The 20,455-nt window shown below is 54.7% G+C and overlaps 1 protein-coding gene across 4 annotated transcripts in view; it reads left to right on the top strand.

Annotated features, from left to right (window-relative positions):
- Positions 1–20,455, top strand: part of LRP1 (LDL receptor related protein 1) — a 142,524-nt gene that overhangs the window by 94,269 nt on the left and 27,800 nt on the right. Inside the window, exons 37-61 of one of the 4 annotated variants that reach the window (XM_064734737.1) lie at positions 69–198; positions 604–730; positions 955–1,106; positions 1,200–1,324; positions 3,153–3,524; positions 4,367–4,556; positions 5,227–5,431; positions 6,070–6,262; positions 7,057–7,182; positions 7,269–7,397; positions 9,019–9,138; positions 10,200–10,313; positions 10,915–11,064; positions 11,298–11,420; positions 11,907–12,023; positions 13,010–13,138; positions 13,207–13,329; positions 14,459–14,599; positions 14,678–14,865; positions 16,147–16,330; positions 16,518–16,603; positions 16,856–16,975; positions 18,072–18,259; positions 19,045–19,250; positions 20,210–20,398. In XM_064734737.1, coding sequence (XP_064590807.1) covers positions 69–198; positions 604–730; positions 955–1,106; positions 1,200–1,324; positions 3,153–3,524; positions 4,367–4,556; positions 5,227–5,431; positions 6,070–6,262; positions 7,057–7,182; positions 7,269–7,397; positions 9,019–9,138; positions 10,200–10,313; positions 10,915–11,064; positions 11,298–11,420; positions 11,907–12,023; positions 13,010–13,138; positions 13,207–13,329; positions 14,459–14,599; positions 14,678–14,865; positions 16,147–16,330; positions 16,518–16,603; positions 16,856–16,975; positions 18,072–18,259; positions 19,045–19,250; positions 20,210–20,398 — 3,927 coding nt within the window. Of the gene's footprint in view, positions 1–68; positions 199–603; positions 731–954; positions 1,107–1,199; positions 1,325–3,152; positions 3,525–4,366; positions 4,557–5,226; positions 5,432–6,069; positions 6,263–7,056; positions 7,183–7,268; positions 7,398–9,018; positions 9,139–10,199; positions 10,314–10,914; positions 11,065–11,294; positions 11,433–11,906; positions 12,024–13,009; positions 13,139–13,206; positions 13,330–14,458; positions 14,600–14,677; positions 14,866–16,146; positions 16,331–16,517; positions 16,604–16,855; positions 16,976–18,071; positions 18,260–19,044; positions 19,251–20,209; positions 20,399–20,455 lie in introns of all 4 variants that reach the window. The other 3 variants (XM_064734735.1, XM_064734736.1, XM_064734734.1) reach the window with 3 other exon arrangements.

Genomic DNA, 20,455 nt, shown 5'->3' with positions numbered 1-20,455 from the left:
GGGGCTCTGGGGACAGGGACAGGGGGGACAGGGCGGCTTGTGTGGGGGCTCACCATCCCCTCTTGCAGGAAACATCTACTGGACGGACCAGGGGTTTGATGTCATTGAGGTGGCCAGGCTGAACGGGTCCTTCCGCTACGTGGTCATCTCACAAGGGCTGGACAAGCCACGGGCCATCACAGTCCATCCAGAGAAGGGGTGAGACGCTGCCCCAAAGAGGGGCATCACCTGTGGGGTGGGCACAGGGTGAGACCACCAGCACCTCCAGCAGAGCTGTGTGCACACACCAAGGAGTCCAAACCTTGGATTTAATCCTCCTTTCACTGATGAGCTGAACTCCCTGGGGGCCCCTTGGGGCCTGGTGGGTGTCAGAACCTCAGAAAATCCAAGTGGAGCCTCCTTAGTGGCTTCAGCTTTGGGCAGAGCCCCAGGGAGAGCAGAGGAGTTTGGATAGAGATGCAGAGCATGTGATGTGTGTGGTTGGGCAGGGTCTGGATTGAAGCCCGGTGTGGGGGATGAATGAGGTGGTGTCTGTCCTTTACTCAAAGGGCCAATGCTGCTCGTGGTGACAAACCTGTGGTGACATCCCTGCTGTCCCCTCAGGTACCTGTTCTGGACAGAGTGGGGGCAGTACCCCCGCATCGAGCGCTCGCGCCTGGACGGCACCGAGAGGATGGTGCTGGTCAACGTCAGCATCAGCTGGCCCAACGGCATCTCCGTGGACTACGAGGTACAGTTGGCACCTGGGAGGATGGCACCAGGCCCCAGAGTCCCTGGATGGTCCCTGGATGGTTCTGTGGCCATGCCCTGCTGCTGGGGACATGCTTGCCCTCCTCAGGGCTCCAGGGTCTCAGGAGGGTTTTCCAAGGTGCTCTGAACCCCAGGACATCCTGCCAGAGGTGCAGAGGGTGGTGCTGCCCTCACACCAACTGGGATGTTGTCTCTCCCCTGCAGGATGGGAAGCTGTACTGGTGTGATGCTCGGACAGACAAAATCGAACGGATTGACCTGGAGACGGGTGAGAACAGAGAGGTTGTCCTGTCCAGCAACAACATGGACATGTTCTCCGTGTCAGTCTTTGAGGAATACATTTACTGGAGTGATAGGTGAGGTGCCAAAGGGGCTGGGGGCTCTGTGGAGGATGGGGGGAGCTGGTGGGAAGGTGGGGAAGGGTCCTTGGTGACCATGTCCTCCTTCAGGACCCATGCCAACGGCTCCATCAAAAGAGGAAACAAGGACAACGCCACCGAGTCAGTGTCCCTGAGGACTGGGATTGGTGTGCAGCTCAAGGACATCAAAGTCTTCAACCGGGCCCGGCAGAAGGGTAGGTGTGAGCATGGGGGGCAGATCTTCATGTGGGGAATAGGGTTGGGATCACTCTGTCCCCATTGGAGTCGTGTTGCACTGTGGTTTGAGCCTGTTCTTCCTCCATGGTTTGAGCCTGTTCTGTCCTCCAGGAGTGCTGAGCACTGAAAGTGCCTGACAGAGTCAGAACCCAACCTGACACCCTGTGGGTCGGGGTGTTGGCAGCAGTCCCGTTGGAATTGTGGCTCAGCCCTCCTGCAGTGTCAGGGGTGGTTCTGCTGGAGCAGGGATCCTGTAGAGAAGGATTTATTCTTCCTCTGAAGATCCAGGGGAAGAAGCAGCTGCTGCTCCTCTGGGGAATCCAGTGGAGAAGCCATGCTGGTGTCTCAAAAACCTCTGGATTATATCTGGGTAGGAGTGTTTGAAACCTCAGATTATATCCGGGTAGGAATGTTTGAAATCTCAGATTCTATCCGGGTAGGAATGTTTGAAATCTCAGGTTGTATCCAGGTAAGAATGTTTGAAACCTCAGGTTATATCAAGGTAGGAATGTTTGAAATCTCAGATTGTATCCAGGTAGGAATGCTTGGCTCCTCCCCCTGTGCGGAGCATCTCACAGTGAGATGCTGTAGCTCTTATCAGCCATGCAGTGGCATTCAATAGCTGTTATCAGCTGATGTCTCCTCCTGAGGGAGGTGTGAATGTGGTCACTCAGAGATAAAGCAAACTGCTCACTTGACAAAGGTAATCTGCCATACAGATGGTAATTGAAAACAACTTGCTTTGCAATCTTCAACAGGGTAAGAGGACAAAGTTCTCCTTACAATGCATTAAATCTTCTTTTGTGTTGAATATTCTGATTTTCACTAACCAATCTAGTACAAGATACAAATCCTATAGCATTTACATACAGCCTATAAGAATCATTACATTACCATATTGTGTTACATTTTAAACCCTAAAAATTACTTTTTGGACTCCTTCTGCTAAGCTAAAAACTCCTCTTTGGAGCAGTTTAAAACCCTAAAATCTCCTCTTTGGACCCCTTGTGCCAGTCTAGCAGGGTCTGCTCTGACCCTTGGAGCTGTCTGCAAGCAGAGGGTGTTGTTCCATCAAAAGGGGATCACCTTCAGCCAGCCACACCATTGTTTTCCAGTTGTTCAGTAACTGAAGGATCTCAAAGCTTGCTTTCACTTTCAATCTCACTTACAGCTTATAGTTTCCATATTCTCAAAATCTTTTGCCAGACAATCATATTTATAAGGCTTTCTTGTTTCATCTCCCCCAACGTCCTCACCTTGTCTCTCTGTGTATCTGTCTGTGTGTCTGTCTGTCTGTGATCCCCCTGGCTCACCTAAACCTGCTTTCATTTCAATCTCGCTTATGGCTTCCATATTCTCACAACCTTTTGCCAGACAATCCTATTTATAAGTCTTTCCTGTTTCACCTTCCCCACCATCCTCACCTGTCTGTCTGTGTGCCTGTCCATCCACAATCCTCCCTGGCTCGCCTAAACCTGCTTTCATTTCCATCTCGCTTACAGTTTCCACATTCTCAAAACCTTTTGCCAGACAATCCTATTGATAAGTCTTTCCTGTTTCACCTTCCCCAACATCCTCACCTGTCCGTCTGTGTGCCTGTCCATTCACAATCCTCCCTGGCTCGCCTAAACCTGCTTTCATTTCCATCTCGCTTACAGTTTCCATATTCTCAAAACCTTTTGCCAGACAATCCTATTGATAAGTCTCTTTCATTTCCATCTCGCTTACAGTTTCCACATTCTCAAAACCTTTTGCCAGACAATCCTATTGATAAGCCTTTCCTGTTTCACCTTCCCCAACATCCAGGCACCAACGTCTGTGCCCAGAACAATGGGGGCTGCCAGCAGCTGTGCCTGTTCCGCGGCGGCGGGCAGAGGACGTGCGCCTGCGCCCACGGGATGCTCTCCGAGGACGGCGTCAGCTGCCGCGACTACGACGGGTACCTGCTCTACTCGGAGCGCACCATCCTCAAGAGCATCCACCTGTCGGATGAGAACAACCTCAACGCGCCCATCAAGCCCTTCGAGGACGCCGAGCACATGAAGAATGTCATCGCTTTGGCCTTCGATTACCGCTACGGCTCCAAGGGCAGCAACCGCATCTTCTACAGCGACATCCACTTTGGGAACATCCAGCAGATCAATGACGATGGCACGGGGCGCAAGACCATCGTGGAGAGTGAGTGGCAGGGGGTTCTCTATTGAGATATTACCAATATTGCCAGATGGGATGTGCCTGAGCTTGTCTGGCCATTGCTGCTTGACCAAAAGGTGGCAATTGTGGTGTTTTCACTCCAGAGACACTTTTGGCTAAGCTGAGTGTGTGGTGTTTCACCCAAGGGACATTTTTGGCTGGCTGGGTGTGTGGTGTTTTCACCCCAGGGACACTTTTGGCTAGGTAGATGAGTGGTGTTTTCACCCCACTTTTGGCCAGCTGGATGTGTGGTGTTTCACCCCACAGACATTTTTGGCTAGCTGGATCAGCCCAGAGACACTTTTGGCTGGCTGGGTGTGTGGTGTTTCACCCCAGAGACACTTTTGACTAAGCTGAATGTGTGGTGTTTCACTCCAGACATTTTTGGCTGGCTGGGTGTGTGGTGTTTTCACCCCAGAGGTATTATTTGACTAGATGGATGTGTGGTGTTTTCACCCCAGAGATGTTTTTGGCTGGCTGGATGTGTGGTGTTTGACCCCAGAGACACTTTTGGCTAGGTGGATGTGTGGTGTTTCACCCCACAGACACTTTGGACCAACTGCATCACCCCAGAGACACTTTTGGCTGGCTGGGTGTGTGGTGTTTCATCCCAGTTAGCTGGCTGGATGTGTCGTGTTTTCACCCCAGAGAAACTTTTGGCTGGCTGGATCACCCCAGAGACACTTTTGGCCAGCTGGATATGTGGTGTTTCACCCCATAGACACCCTTTAAAATACTTTTTTTTTTACTTTTTACCCTAAAAATTAAATATTTTTTTAGTTGTACATCAGGCTCAGGGCTGGCTGTGACCTTTTCTGTCCCCACAGACGTGGGCTCAGTGGAGGGACTGGCCTACCACCGAGGCTGGGACACCCTGTACTGGACCAGCTACACCACGTCCACCATCACCCGGCACACGGTGGACCAGAGCAGGCTGGGGGCCTTCGAGAGGGAGACTGTGATCACCATGTCAGGGGATGACCACCCCCGGGCCTTCGTGCTGGACGAGTGCCAGAAGTGAGTGACCACTGAGGGTCCAGCCAGCACCCCCAGGGACCCACGTGGTGGTGGGGAGAAAGCTCTGGATCCCAGCACAGGATCCCCAGGGAGGAAAGACCCTGTAGCCCCCTCCCCATAAATAGCTTCAGACCCCCTGTCCCATCCCCATCCATGGGGTGCAGCAGCCTCATTCATCCCCTTCCCACTTGTTTTATGTGCGACTGTTGTCCCATGCATCCCTGGAAGCCCTCTAGTCATGGAGGGATGGGCTGAGCCAGGCTGGATGTGGCTGAGCTGGGGCTCCAAAGGTGTTTTGTGTCCCTCCCAGACCCCCTGTCCCATCCCCATCCACGGGGTGCAGCACCCTCATTCACCCCCTTGCTATTGGTTTTATGTGGGAATGTTGTCCCATGCATCCCCCAGTCCCTGGAAGCCCCCCAGCCATGCAGGGATGGGCTGAGCCAGCCTGGATGTGGCTGAGCTGGGGCTCCAAAGGCCTTGGGTGTCAAACCCCTTATCCCATCCCCATCCATGAGGTGCCACATTTCCCAGCTGGCTGCAGCACCTTCCCACTCGTTTTTTGTGGTAATGATATCCCATGCATCCCCCAGTCCCTGGAAGCCTCCCAGCCTTGGAGGCATGGGCTGAGCTGGTGCTCCAAAGGTGTTTTGTGTCCCTCCCCTCCCAGCCTGATGTTCTGGACCAACTGGAACGAGCAGCACCCCAGCATCATGCGAGCCACCCTCTCCGGCGCCAACGTCCTCATCATCATCGACCAGGACATACGGACGCCCAACGGGTTGGCCATCGACCACAAGGCTGAGAAGATTTACTTCTCTGATGCCACCCTGGACAAGATTGAGCGCTGCGAATACGATGGCTCCCATCGCCACGTGAGTCTGAGGACAGGGCGGTGGGGAGGAGGGTGTCCAAACTGGGGCTGGAGTGTGGGCAGAGGGAAGCAGAGATGTTCCTGGGGCTGGGGAGGTCACTCTGTGTGTGGAGGGCTCTGGGGCTGCACCCCAAAGTGGGTTCCTCCTCCTCCCACTTGGGCTGTGTCCCTGAGAAGTGAGGACTTGGCTTCAAGCTGCATCAGAGGAGGTTCAGGTTGGACACGAGAAGGAATTTCTAAACGTTGTAAGGGGCTGCCCAGTTTGGTGGTGGAGTCACCATCCCTGGAGGTGTCCAAGGAACTGCTGGACTGAGGCAGGGAATCCAGACTGGACACGAGAAGGAATTTCTAAACGTTGGAAGGGGCTGCCCAGGTTGGTGGTGGAAGTGGACACTTCACCATCCCTGGAAGTGTCCAAAGAACTGCTGGACGTGGCACTGAGTGCTCTGGAGGGGGTCAGTCACAGGTTGGACTTGATCTTGGGAGATCTTTTCCAACCTCAGGGTTTCTCTGAAGTGTCCAAGGACAGGTTGGATGCAACCCTGGAAGGTGTATCCACCCATGTGGGAACGAGATGAGTTTGAAGAGATGACTTTACCCTTTCCAACCCAACTCATGCCACGATTCTGTGCCTGGCAGGTGATCCTGAAGTCAGAGCCCGTGCACCCCTTTGGCCTGGCCGTGTATGGGGATTACATCTTCTGGACAGACTGGGTGCGCCGGGCCGTGCAGCGCGCCAACAAATACGTGGGCACCGACATGAAGCTGCTCAGAGTGGACATCCCCCAGCAGCCCATGGGCATCATCGCCGTGGCCAACGACACCGACAGCTGTGAGCACCCTCTGGGGTCCCTGCAGGCTCCCTGAGCTCTGCTCCTCAGCCTGGCAGCAGGGTTAGGGAAGGGGAACCCATCCCAATGTCCTTCATGGCACTTCAGGAATCCATCCCTCTGTCCTTCATGGCACTTCAGGAATCCATCCCAATGTCCTTTCTGGGACCTCAGGAGCCCATCCCACCATGCTTTGTTGGATTCTCTTTGGGAATCCATCTCATTGTCCTTCCTGGCCTTTTGGGAATCCATCCCACTGTCCACCATGGTCCTTCAGGAATCCATCTCATCAGGAATCCATCCCTCTGTCCTTCCTGGCCTTTTGGGAATTCATCCCACTGTCCTTCAAGGTCCTTTGCAAGCCCATCCCACCATCCTTCCTGGCTCTTCAGGAATCAGTCCCACTGTCCATCATGTTCCTTTGGGAACCCATCCCACCATCGTTTCATGGATGTCCATCTCTCTGTCCATTCTGGCCCTTTGGGAATCCACCCTCCAATCCTTCTTAGCCTTTTGGGAATCCATCCCCCCTATCCTTCCCAGCTTGTTGTTGCCCCCTCATGACTCTCACACCAGAATTGTCCATCCCCAAACCCAGTGCAGGCTGAGGGCAGAGAGCATTTGCCCTGTTCCTGCTTTTCCTTGTAAAATCTGGGGAGACCAGGTTCCTCCAGCCCCCTACACCCTCCATAGCCCCATGGGAAGATCCTGGGGAGGGATCCCACAGCAGGGAGGAGGAGGAGGAGCAGGGTCTGCTGGGTCCATCCCTGGTGTGACCAGTGTCCCTCTGTCCTAGGTGAGCTGTCCCCGTGCCGGGTGAACAACGGTGGCTGCCAGGACCTGTGCCTGCTCACCCCCAAGGGCCACGTCAACTGCTCCTGCCGCGGGGAGCGCGTCCTGCAGGAGGATTTCACCTGCAAAGGTGAGGAGGATGGGACAGAATGAGGAGAGGAAGGGGTGAGGCTGATCTCAGCCTGGCAGAGCTGACATTTCCTGTGTTTTTTCCAGCTGTGAATTCCACCTGCAACGTGCACGAGGAGTTTGAGTGCGGGAATGGAGAATGCATCGACTTCAGCCGCACCTGCGACGGCGTCGTGAACTGCAAGGACAAGTCGGACGAGAAGCAGTCCTACTGCAGTAAGGTTCCTCCTCTTGCTGCCTTGCTCACCCACACACCTTGGCAGAAAATGTGCTTGTTTGGAAGAGCAGGAGCTGGGAGTGCCAGCAAGGCACAGTGCAGGGAGGAGGTGAGAGGTGATCACAGGCAGATCCCACCTTTGTGAGAGAGAAGATACCAACTGTGGCGCCAAACTAAACCAAATCCCTCTGCATGAGGGAATAGGTTCCCTGATCTTTCTCTGTGGTTTTTTTCCCTGCTGGAAGCTCCCCAAAGATCTGAGAGGGAATAGGTTCCCTGATCCTTCTCTGTGGTTTCTTCCCGTGCTGGAAGCTCCCAAACGATCTGAGACCCTCGGGGGTGCTTGCCCTCCTTCTCCTCACCTTCTCCTCTTCCTCCTCCTCCTCTTCCTCCCTGGCAGGCAGGCACAAATGCAAGAAGGGATAGGTTCCCTAATCCTTCTCTGTTGTTTCTTCCCTGCTTTAAGCTCCCCAAGGATCTAACACCCTCGGGGGTGCTTGCCCTCCTTCTCCTCTTCCTCCTCCTCCTCTTCCTCCCTGGCAGGCAGGCACAAATGCAAGAAGGGATAGGTTCCCTAATCCTTCTCTGTGATTTCTTCCCTTGCTGGAAGCTCCCTGAGGATCTGAGAGGGAATAGATTCCCTGATCCTTCTCTGTGGTTTCTTCCCCTGCTGGAAGCTTCCCAAAAATCTGAGACCCTTGGGGGTGCTTGCCCTCCTTCTCCTCTTCCTCCTCCTCCTCTTCCTCCCTGGCAGGCAGGCACAAATGCAAGAAGGGATAGGTTCCCTAATCCTTCTCTGTGGTTTCTTCCCCTGCTGGAAGCTTCCCAAAGGTCTGAGACCCTCAGGGGTGCTTGCCCTCCTTCACTTCCTCCTCCTCCTCTTCCTCCCTGGCAGGCAGTCAGAAGTGCAAGAAGGGATAGGTTCCCTAATCCTTTTGCATGAGGGAATAGGTTCCCTGATCCTTCTCTGTTGTTTCTTCCCCTGCTGGAAGCTCCCAAAGGATCTAATAGCCTCGGGGGTACTTGCCCTCCTCCTCCTCACCTTCTTCTCTTCCTCCTCCTCCTCTTCCTCCCTGGTAGGCAGCCGTAAGTGCAAGAAGGAATAGGTTCTCTAATCCTTCTCTGTTGTTTCTTCCCCTGCTTTAAGCTCCCCAAGGATCTAACACCCTCGGGGGTGCTTGCCCTCCTTCTCCTCTTCCTCCTCCTCCTCTTTCTCCCTGGCAGGCAACTGTAAGTGCAAGAAGGGATAGGTTCCCTAATCCTTCTCTGTGATTTCTTCCCTTGCTGGAAGCTCCCCGAGGATCTGAGAGGGAATAGATTCCCTGATCCTTCTCTGTGGTTTCTTCCCCTGCTGGAAGCTCCCAAAGGATCTGAGACCCTCGGGGGTGCTTGCCCTCCTTCTCCTCTTCCTCCTCCTCCTCTTCCTCCCTGGCAGGCAGCCAGAAGTGCAAGAAGGGATAGGTTCCCTCATCCTTCTGCACAAAGGAATAGGTTCCCTGTTGGTTCTCTGTGGTTTCTTCCCCTGCTGGAAGCTCCCCAAAGATCTGAGACCCTCAGGGGTGCTTGCCCTCCTTCTCCTCACCTTCTCCCCTTCCTCCTCCTCCTCTTCCTCCCCGGCAGGCAGCCGTAAGTGCAAGAAGGGCTTCCTGCACTGCATGAACGGGCGCTGCGTCGCCAGCCGCTACTGGTGCGACGGCGTGGACAACTGCGGGGACAACTCGGACGAGGTGCCCTGCAACAGTGAGTGTCTGCCTGGCCCCCAGCCAGCCCCTGGCAGCTGCTTGGGACAGGGACAGCAGCTTCAGGAAGGAGTTACTGTCAGCTTGACAGGAGCAGAGCAGAGGCAGGGCTTAACGGAGAGTCAAGGTCAAGCTTGTGCTGGTTTGTAAAGCTCGCGGTGACAGCTGAGAGGAAAAACTCCTGGGTATGGGTGGGCAGCACTCAGAGCTTCCCAGAGAGGGGTTTGACAGCCAGGGGTGTAATGTCACTGCTCCTCATGGCTCCCAGGCATTCCCTTGGGGGCTGCAGGGTGGGTTTGCTCGGTTCCAAAGTGACAGGGGCAGTCAGGAGCTCCTCAGAGTCCTGTCCAGCTCTGGTTGTGCCAGGCAGGATCTGCTTGGTTCCAAACTGACAGGGGCAGTCAGGAGCTTCTCAAAGTCCTGTCCAGCTCTGGTTGTGCCAGGGAGAGGGGCTCAGGCTGCCAGGCAGGGTCTGCTCTGTGATGGTGTTCACAGGGGTTCTTGGATGAGGGAAGAGATGAGGATCTGACTCCATGTTTCAGAAGGTTTGATTTATTATTTTATGATATATATTACATTAAAACTATACTAAAAGAATAGAAGAAAAGGTTTCATCAGAAGGCTAGCTAAGAATAGAATAGCAAAGAATGATAACAAAGGCTTCTGTCTCGGACAGAGAGTCCAAGTTAGCTGGGCTGTGATTGGCCATTAACTAGAAACAACTCTATGAGACCAATCACAGATGCACCTGTTTCATTCCACAGCAGCAGATAATCAATGTTTACATTTTGTTCCTGAGGCCTCTCAGCTTCTCAGGAGGAAAAATCCTAAGAAAAGGATTTTTCATGAAAGTTGTCTGTGACACTGCTCTGTTCCAAAGTGACAGGGGCAGTCAGGAGCTCCTCAGAGCCCTGTCCAGCTCTGGTTGTGCCAGGAGAGCGTGAGCCAGGCAGAGTCTGGGAGCACTCTGAGCATCCCAGAGCTGTGTGGGCACTGGGGAGGTGTGGATGTGCATATGGGGACCCTCCCTCATGGATTATGGGGGTTTTTCCCCCCTGGCAGAGACCAGCTGTGCTGCCACCGAGTTCCGCTGCCGGGACGGGACCTGCATCGGCAATTCCAGCCGCTGCAACCAGTTCATCGACTGCGAGGATGCATCTGATGAGATGAACTGCAGTGAGTGCCCAGCTGCTGCCCCTGGCCCCTCCTCAGCTCTGGGGATGCTCCTGCTCTCAGGGCTGGCAGCAGGGAGCTGGGATTTGGGATTTGGGATGGGTCGGGGAGGGAGGAGGGTCCTGCTCCTGTCCTGAGATGGGGCAGCCCCAACCCACCCCTTCAGCCCCTCTGAAGCACCCCAACACCATTTGGATCCTGCTGGTGCTCAGCACCCCAAAACCTGTTGGATCCCTGCAGCTCTGGGCATGTGTGGGGCACATCTGGGGGTCTGTGGGGTGTGGTGGGCTCTGGCAGGGTCCAGTGCCACGTGGTGGGTTGGGGAGGGAGGAGGGTCCTGCTCCAGTCCTGGGATGAGGCAGTCGCAGCCCTCCCCTTCAGCCCCTCTGTGCCATGCTCAGCACCCCAAAACCTGTTGGATCCCTGCAGTTCTGGGCATGTGTGGGGCATATCTGGGGGTGTGTGGGGCACATCTGGGGGTTTGTGGGGTGTGGGGGGCTCTGGCAGCAGGGCAGGGTCCAGTGCCACGTGGTGGAGCCAGACCAGGGGGCTTCTGCCGTGGCTCCTGCTGTGTCACCGGAGCTCCTTCTGTGATTCCTCTCAGCTGCCACCGACTGCAGCAGCTACTTCAGGCTGGGGGTGAAGGGCACCACGTTCCAGAAGTGTGAGCACACGTCGCTGTGCTATGCCCCCAGCTGGGTGTGTGACGGTGCCAACGACTGCGGCGATTTCTCGGACGAGCGCAACTGCCCCGGTGAGAGCAGGAGGGCACAGGGGGCTCTGGGGGACAGGGATGCCCCTTTGGGGTCTGCTTGGGCTGTGGAGGCTTTGTTTGCCCACTGGGACTGTTGTTCTCCTGCATAGATGGTGCTGGAGGGAGCTGGGACCTCAGGGGGATTTTGGGGAGGAATCTTTCAGTTTTGGGCTGGGAGGAAGGCAGGACGTGGCTGTGCTGTCGTCCTCACTGATGTTTCCATCACAAAGTAGGTGGGAGGAAGCCCAAATGTCCATCCAACTACTTTGCCTGCCCGAGTGGGAGGTGCATCCCCATGACCTGGACCTGTGACAAGGAGGATGACTGCGAGAACGGCGAGGATGAGGCGCAGTGCAGTGAGCGGCAGGGTGGGGACACTCAGGGTTTGGGCTGGGGCACGGGGCGGTGCTGCAGGGTGGGCTGGACCTTATTCTCTCCCTGACGTCCATTTGCCAAGCACAGACCCCAGATTCTTCCCCCTTTGTGGTTTTACTCCACACTGTTGGGGTTTTAGCTGTGACCAGTGTAAATGTCCTTGTGTGCTGGTTTGCTCAGCACATGCACAAATGTCTGTAGCACTTTTGAATGGGACCAGTTATGGCTCCCTTCAGCTGCACTTTTAGTTCTAACCTCCTGGAACAAGCCCCAAACAGAGCTCAGGAGCTGGGGATCTTCCTCAGGTCCACACCAGCGAGTCCCACACCATCCCTGTGGGACCACAACACCACAACACCCCCTGGGCTCCTGGAGCCCAGCTGGCCCAGCCTGGCCATGCTCTGCTGGTGTCTCCTCCCTTTATCACCTCCCTCTGACCTCCATCTCCTCCTCTTCTCCTCCCCCAGACAAGTTCTGCTACCCCGTGCAGTTCGAGTGCAACAACCACCGCTGCATCTCCAAGCTCTGGGTGTGTGATGGGGCTGACGACTGTGGGGATGGCTCTGATGAGGACAGTCGCTGCCGTGAGTCTGCTCCAGCCCTTCTTCCCCATCTCCTTCCCTTCCTGCTCCATCACCATGTTCCTACATCCGTGTTCCTGCCTCTGCCCATCCCTTCTCCCACCTGTGCTCTCGCTGTATCTGTATCTGCTGGGGCTCCAGCAGTGGGGTGATGGGGCTCCATCTTTATTGGAATTAATACCAATATAGCTGGATGGAACATGCCTGGGCTTACCCAGCCCTTGCTGCTTGACCAAAGGTGGCAGCTGTGGTGGTTTCACCCCAGAGACACCTTTGGCTGGCTGGATATTGCAGCAAAAGTGAGGGTGCCACCTCAGGGGTCTCTTCCCTGACTGATCCATCCCCAGGATGGAGCTGCCCCACGTTGGGTGCCAATATATTGGAATTAAATACCAATATATTGAAATTAAATACCAATATATTGGAATTAAATACCAATATAGCTGGATGGAACGTGCCTGGGTTTGTCCAGCCCTTGCTGCTTGACCAAGGGTGGCAGCTGTGGTGGTTTCACCCCAGAGACACCTTTGGCTGGCTGGATATTGCAGCTGGGTGCTTGGGACAAATCCAGGCTTGCAGGAGCTCAGGTTTACCTTGGTGGAGAAGCTTTAAGGCCATGGTGAAGGAAAGGAGTCGGTTCTGATGGAGGGTTTGGATCCAGAGCTTTATTCTGGCCCACAGGCCTCTGAATGCAGCAACAGCTCCAACAGAACTCCCTGAGCCCGTGGTTGCTGCTCCTTTTAACCCCAGGGAGAGGGGCAGGGAAGGGGTAGGGAGCCACCAACCAGGTACAGGAGGGGAGGGACAAAGGGACAAAGGACACCTGGATGGCCCAATGTCCCCAGGGCTGAGAGGCATCTTTTGAACTTTACCAATCACATGATAATGCCCTTTCTGGAATGCCAAGATTGACAGACAGCACTCAGCAAGAGAGTTTAAAACAGGCTATTACATTGCACTGTAACACATCCTGCCCTTTCCTTCCCCAGGGCTCACCACCTGCAGCTCAGGATCCTTCCAGTGCCCTGGCACCTACGTGTGCGTGCCGGAGCGCTGGCTGTGTGACGGGGACAAGGACTGCGCTGACGGGGCTGATGAGACCCTCGCTGCTGGCTGCTGTGAGTGCCTGGGGGCTGGGGGAGCCTGGGGGCTGCCAGGGGCTGGTGGTGACAGTGCCCCTTTGCAGTGTACAACAACACCTGCGATGAGAGGGAGTTCATGTGTGGGAACCGGCAGTGCATCCCCAAGCACTTCGTCTGCGACCATGACGATGACTGCGGTGATGGCTCTGATGAGTCCCCGGAATGTGGTGGGTGTTTGTGGGACCCTGGGTGGGGACTGGCCCTGCTGGGTCCTCATGGGCTTTGGGACAGTGCCCTGGGAGGGGTTTCATCACCCCAGAGGGGTTTGGTGTGAGTGTGATGAGAGGGAACCCAGAGAGGTCCAAACCCACCGAGAGATTCAAACCCACCCAGAGAGATCCAGACCCACTGAGAGATCCAAACCCACTGAGAGATTTAAACCCACCCAGAGAGATCCAGACCCACTGGGAGATCCAAACCCACTGAGAGATTTAAACCCTGGAGAGATCCAAACCCCACCCAGAGGGATCCAAACCCGAACAGAGGGATCCAAACCACACAGGGACATCCAGACCCACAGAGAGAACCAAACCCACAGGGATATCCAGACCCACAGAGGGATCCAGACCCACAGGGAGAGGGAGATCCAAACCCACACAGAGAGATCTAGACCCATACAGAAATCCAAACCCACCAAGAAATCCAAGCCCACACAGAGATCCAAACCCACACAGAAATTTAAACCCACTGAGAGATCCAAACCCACAGAGATTCAAACCCTAGAGAGATCCAAACCCACAGAGAGTGATCCAAACACACACACAGAGCCAAACCCACAAAGAGATCCAAACCCACAGAGATTGAAACCCCAGAGGGTTCCAAACCCACAGAGAGATTCAAACCCCAGAGGGATCCAAACTCACAGAGATTCAAACCCACAGAGAGAAACCAAACCCACAGAGGGTTCCAAACCCACAGAGAGATTCAAACCCCAGAGGGATCCAAACTCACAGGGAGATCCAAACGCACACAGGGATCCAAACCCACAGAGAAATCCAAATTGACTGAGAGATCCAAACCCACCCTGAGAGATCCAAACCCACCCTGAGAGATCCAAACCCACCCTGAGAGATCCAAAACGACAGAGATTCAAACCCCAGAGAGATCCAAACCCACAGAGAGTTCCATGTGCGTGCAGGGCAGCCCTGTCCCACGCCAGCTGCTCTGTGCTGTCCCCATCACTCCCAGCAGCTCAGGAAGGTTTGGCTCTATGGTTCCTCTCTCTGAGTGTCCCCACGGTGGCTCTGGCAGCCCCAGGAGGGTGGGCTGCTGGCTGAGCCCCCCACCCTCCCCCAGAATATCCCACCTGTGGCCCCCACGAGTTCCGCTGCCAGAACGGCCGCTGCCTCAGCAACCGGCAGTGGGAGTGCGACGGCGAGTTCGACTGCCACGACCACTCGGATGAGGCCCCCAAAAACCCACGCTGCAGCAGCCCAGGTACCTGTGGGGACCTGCTGGGGTCCTGGGGGGGATAATGGAATCCCAGCACTGATCACTGCCACCCCCTCTCTGCAGAAAACAAGTGCAACGACTCCTTCTTCCTGTGCAAGAACGGGAATTGCATCTCCGAGGCGCTGCTGTGCGACAACAACAACGACTGCGCCGACGGCTCCGACGAGCTCAACTGCTTCATCAACGAGTGCCTCAACAAGAAGCTGAGTGGCTGCTCCCAGGAGTGTGAGGACCTCAAGATTGGGTACAAGGTAGGGGGACACGGGGTGGTGTAGGAACAAGGGGGGTTGCATGGTCGGGATGGATGGAGACGAGAGATCTCTGCAGCCAGGGCGTGGAATTTGGGGTTTATTGCAAAGGGACAAGTGCAGGGAGCTGCTGGGAGCTGCCAGGCACAGCTCAGAGCAGGCCTGAGAGAGGGAGAGAGAGGTAAAGAGAGTGGTAAAGAGGATGAGAGACCGAGGTTCCTGTTAAAATACAATAAATCATCTTCTGTGTTGAATATTCCGATTCTCACTAACCAATCTAGTCCAATACACAGATCCTACAGCATTTCCATACGGCCTATAAGAATCACTACATTACCATACTGTGTTACATTTTAAACCCTAAAAACTCCTCTTTGGACCCCTTTTGCCAAGCTGTAGGGTCTGCTCTGACCCTTGGAGCTGTCTGCAAGCAGAGGGTGTTGTTCCATCAAAAGGGGATCACCTTCAGCCTGCCACACCATTGTTTTCCTATTGTTCAGTAACTGAAGTATCTCAGAGCTTGCTTTCGTTTCAATCTCGCTTATAATTTCCATGATCTCAAAAATCTTTTGCCAGGCAATCATATTTATAAGTCTTTCCTGTTTCATCTTCCCCAACAGGGTGGGGGGGCTGGCTGCAGAGATTGTGGAATTACAGAATGCCCTGAATTGGAAGGGACCCACAAATCCAACTCTTGCTCCTGCACAGGAGATCTCAGCAATCTCATTCTGTGCCTGAGAGTTGTCCAAATTCTCCTGGGGTTGTGCCAGCCAGCAGTGTCTGGGGGAAGAACCTTTTCCTGATATCCAGCCTAAACCTCCCCTGGCACAGCTCCTGCTGTTCCCTCTCCTCCTCCTCCTCCTCCTCCTCCTCGGTGGGTTGTGTCTGTCCTGTACCAGAGGATTTCAGCAATCTCACTCTGTGCCTGAGAATTGTCCAAATTCTCCTGGGGCTGTTCCAGCCAGCAGTGCCTGACCACCCTCTGGGGTGAAGAACCTTTTCTGTCTGACCACCCTCTGGGGGAAGAACCTTTTCCTGATATCCAGCCTAAACCTCCCCTGGCACAGCTCCTGCTGTTCCCTCTCCTCCTCCTCCTCCTCCTGTGCGGGTTGTGTCTGTCCTGTGCCAGCTGGGCCAGGGACGTGACACGGTCTCTTCAAGCACTGTTTGTGCATCTCAGCTGTCCTTGCTGACTCTGCATGTCCCATGGTGACACTTGTCACCTCCCAGCACCTGCCACCTCCTCCCCTGGAGGTGTCTGACAGCTCCTGGTTGCTCCTGCAGTGCAGATGCCGTCCCGGATTCCGGCTGAAGGACGACGGGAAGACGTGCATCGACATCGACGAGTGCTCCACCACCTACCCCTGCAGCCAGAAGTGCATCAACACCCTGGGCAGCTACAAGTGCCTCTGCACCGAGGGCTACAAGCTCAGACCTGACAACCCCACCAGCTGCAAGGCTGTCACAGGTGAGAGCCAGGTGTGGGCGCAGAGCTCAGGGTGTTCCTGGTGACCGTGGGGATGCTCATGGTGCTGCAGTTGGAGGGTGAATGGCTGCCCCCAGCTCATGAGGGAGGGGTGGCAGGTCTGCAGGGTTCTGCCCATGTCCCAGCAGTGCTCCCCTTGTGCCACTTTTCTCCCCTTTTTCCTGTGCAGATGAAGAGCCTTTCCTCATCTTCGCCAACCGCTATTATCTGAGGAAGCTCAACCTGGATGGCTCCAACTACACTCTGCTCAAACAGGTGAGGGATGGGTGAGAGCAGGAGGCACAGCAGCTCCATATGGAGGGGATCTGGGGATGGAGCAAGCCCTGAAGGACACAGGAGCTGCCAGCTGAGGAGTTTTGGCTCCTGGCTTCTCAGGGGAATGGCAGATCCATCTAAATGTCACTGTGAGCAAGGAGCAGGCAGCGAGGCTGTGGGCTTTATAAAACTCCCCAGAACCCACGGCAGCCACTGAGGCTGCTGCAACCCTTCTCCCTCCCTGCTCTCCAGGGGCTGAACAACGCTGTGGCTCTGGATTTCGACTACAGGGAGCAGATGATCTACTGGACAGATGTCACCACGCAGGGCAGCATGATCCGCCGCATGCACATCAACGGCAGCAACGTCCAGGTGGGGACTGGGGGAATCCACAGAATTACAGGGAAAATCAGAGGGTTTTTGGGGAAAGCTGCAAAAGGCAGGCCTCAGATACAGCAGAACTGTGAGCAGAGCTAAAGCAGCAGCCATGAGATAGGTCAGCTGAAAAATTATTTAAACTGTAGAAAAAGCAAGGGCAAATAGAACAATGTGTATTAACGCTTGTCTGAATAGCTCTCTAAGCTGCAGAAAGTTTATCTAGGAAGATATTAGGAAAGTTAAAGCTTAATAATGGAGCTCTGTGCGTTGTGTTTTAAGGCTTACAAGTAAGTATTGTATTGGAAGTAAGCAAGCATTGTTCTAACCAAAGGTACCTGTGCTTATGGTAATTAAATAGAACTACTGTCAATGTGCTTTTGCTTTGTGTGATTGGTCAAGAAGCTTATCAAGTGAGTTATAACATTAAATAATTAAAATAAATTTAAATAATTAAAGTAATTAAATAATAAAAATAAAAAATTAAAACATTAAATAATTAAGAATTTAAATAACAAGGAAGGTTGGGGGAAGAGTTATGGAGTTGTCAAAGAGGGGGGATTTATTGATACAAATGACAGAAGTTTGGGTTGGATAATTAAAGACAAAGTGAGTCATGAAGTGAGCATGATAAAAAATCAGGGGCTGGGGTTTAGTTGAGGAATACCATTAAGGAGGGGAGGAGCCCTCTTTCTGTAGCTTAAAAGGCAAATGCTGGTTCATAGCTTCTTAATGATTAGGATGATATTAGAGAGGATCAGCTTTTAAATGGAATTATTTGGGACAGAAGGGATCTTCAGTTCATCCAGTTTCACTCCCCTGATGTGGGCAAGGACATCTTCCACTATCCCAGGCTGCTCCAAGCCCCATCCAACCTGGTTTTGGACACTTCCAGGGATCTGGAGCAGCCACAGCTTCTCTGGACAACCTCTGCCAGGACTCTCACAGGGAGAAATTTCTTCCCAATATCCCATCTAAACCTTAGAAGGGAGTGATGAAGAAGATCTGGGCTGGGGAGTGGGGATGCTATCACCCCTGAGACAAAGTTTGGTTCTTTCTGCTCATCCCCATCACCTCTGACTCCTCCTGGCAGGTCCTTCACCGCACTGGGCTCAGCAATCCTGACGGGCTGGCCGTGGACTGGGTGGGAGGAAACCTCTACTGGTGTGACAAGGGCCGGGACACCATCGAGGTGTCCAAGCTCAACGGGGCCTACCGCACCGTGCTGGTCAACTCGGGGCTGCGCGAGCCGCGCGCGCTCGTGGTGGACGTGCAGAACGGGTGAGAGCCCGGGGGACTGGGCACCTGCAGCTCTGGGCTGGGCTGGGAAAGAGGCTGGGGGCATCTGGCTGCTGTCCCAGAGGTTGGGAGATGAGATGAAGCCTTCCCTCTTGGCCACTGGGACACCTGGATGGTTTTCCCTACCCTGTGCCTGTTTATCACAGAGTCATGGAATGGTTTGGGATGGAAGGGACCTTAAAGACCATCTTGTTCCGCCTCATTGCTGTGGGCAGTCACCTTCCACTATGCCAGGTTGCTCCATGCCCTGTGGTCATCTTGCTGTAGTCCCAGAGGTTGGGAGATGGGATCAAACCTTCCCTCTTGGCCACTGGGACACTGGGATGTTTTGCTTTTCCCCACCCTATGGCCATGCAGCTCCGTTTATCACAGAGTCATGGATGGAAGGGACCTTAAGGACCATCCTGTTCCATGCCCTGGGGTTTGGGGAAAGGGGCTGTGATCATCTTGCTGCTGTCCCAGAGGTTGGAAGATGGCATCAAGCCTTCCCTTTTGGCCTCTGGGTTGGTTTTCCCTACCCTGTGCCTGTGCACCTCTGTTTATCACAGAGTCATGGATGGAATGGACCTTAAAGACCATCCTGTTCCACCCCACTATCCCAGGTTGCTCCTGGTTTCCATTATCCCAGGTTGCTCAAGCCCCATCCAACCTTGGACACTTCCAGGAACAGGGCAGCCACAGCTTCTCTGGACATCCTGTGCCAGGGATTCTCACAGTGAGGAATTTCTGTGGTTTCCAGCTCACCATCTCTTGTGTTTCACCCCCAGCTACCTCTACTGGACAGACTGGGGTGACCACTCTCTGATTGGGAAGATCGGCATGGACGGCACCAACCGCAGCGTCATCGTGGACACCAAGATCACCTGGCCCAACGGGCTCACCCTGGACTACATCAACAGCAGGATCTACTGGGCTGATGCCCGCGAGGACTACATCGAGTTTGCCAGCCTGGATGGCTCCAACAGGCACACGGGTGAGCGCTCCATGGGTGCCAGCACAGCCAGGCTCTGGGTCAGGTGTTGGAGCCAGCACTGTTGGGGACAGTCCCCAGCTCTGGTCACCCCTCTGTGTCCTCTTTGCTGCTTCTTTGTGGGAGGGGAATGTGCCTCAGCCCCTCTGTGCCTGCTCCTGAGCTCCATGGGTGCCAGCACAGCCAGGCTCTGGGTCAGGTGTTGGACTGGGAGCTGTTGGGGACAGTCCCCAGCTCTGGCCACTCCTCTGTGTCCATGCTGCTTCTTTGTAGGAGGAGAGCATGGCACAGCCCCTCTCTGAGCACCCATTCCCCTCTCAGTGCTCAGCTCCATGGGTGCCAGCACACCTTGGGGGGCTCCAGGCTCTGGGTCAGGTGTTGAAGCCAGCACTGTTGGGGACAGTCCCCAGCTCTGGCCACCCCTCTGTGTCCAGGCTGCTTCCTTTTGGAAGGGGAACGTGGCACAGCCCTTCTTTGAGTGCCTGCTCCTGAGCTCCATGGGTGCCAATACAGCCAGGCTCTGGGTCAGGTGTTGGAGCCAGCACTGTTGGGGACAGTCCCCAGCTCTGGTGACCCCTCTGTGTCCTCTTTGCTGCTTCTTTATGGGAGGGGAATGTGGCACAGCTTCTCTCTGAGTGCCTGCTCCTGAGCTCCATGGGTGCCAGCACACCTTGGGAAGGTCCAGGCTCTGGGAGCCAGCACTGTTGGGGACAGTCCCCAGCTCTGGCCACCCCTCTGTGTCCAGGCTGCTTCCTTTTGGAAGGGGAACGTGGCACAGCCCTTCTTTGAGTGCCTGCTCCTGAGCTCCATGGGTGCCAGCACACCTTGGGAAGGTCCAGGCACTGGGAGCCAGCACTGTTGGGGACAGTCCCCAGCTCTGGCCACCCCTCTGTGTCCAGGCTGCTTCCTTTTGGAAGGGGAACATGGCACAGCCCCTCTCTGAGCACCCATTCCCCTCTCAGTGCTGAGCCAGGACATCCCTCACATCTTCGCGCTCACCCTCTTCGAGGATTTCATCTACTGGACTGACTGGGAGACCAAATCCATCAACCGAGCCCACAAAACAACAGGAGCCAACAAGACCCTGCTGATCAGCACCTTGCACAGGCCCATGGACATCCACATCTACCACCCCTACCGCCAGCCTGATGGTGAGCAACGTGGGAAAGGGATTTGTAGAAAATTCTCCAAGCCTGACAAAAAGCTCA

This window comes from Zonotrichia leucophrys, chromosome 29, assembly GCF_028769735.1.
Source record: "Zonotrichia leucophrys gambelii isolate GWCS_2022_RI chromosome 29, RI_Zleu_2.0, whole genome shotgun sequence".
Lineage (NCBI taxonomy): Eukaryota > Metazoa > Chordata > Aves > Passeriformes > Passerellidae > Zonotrichia > Zonotrichia leucophrys.
Note: the sequence above shows the minus strand (reverse complement) of the source record. Positions and strands in the feature narration are given on the sequence as shown.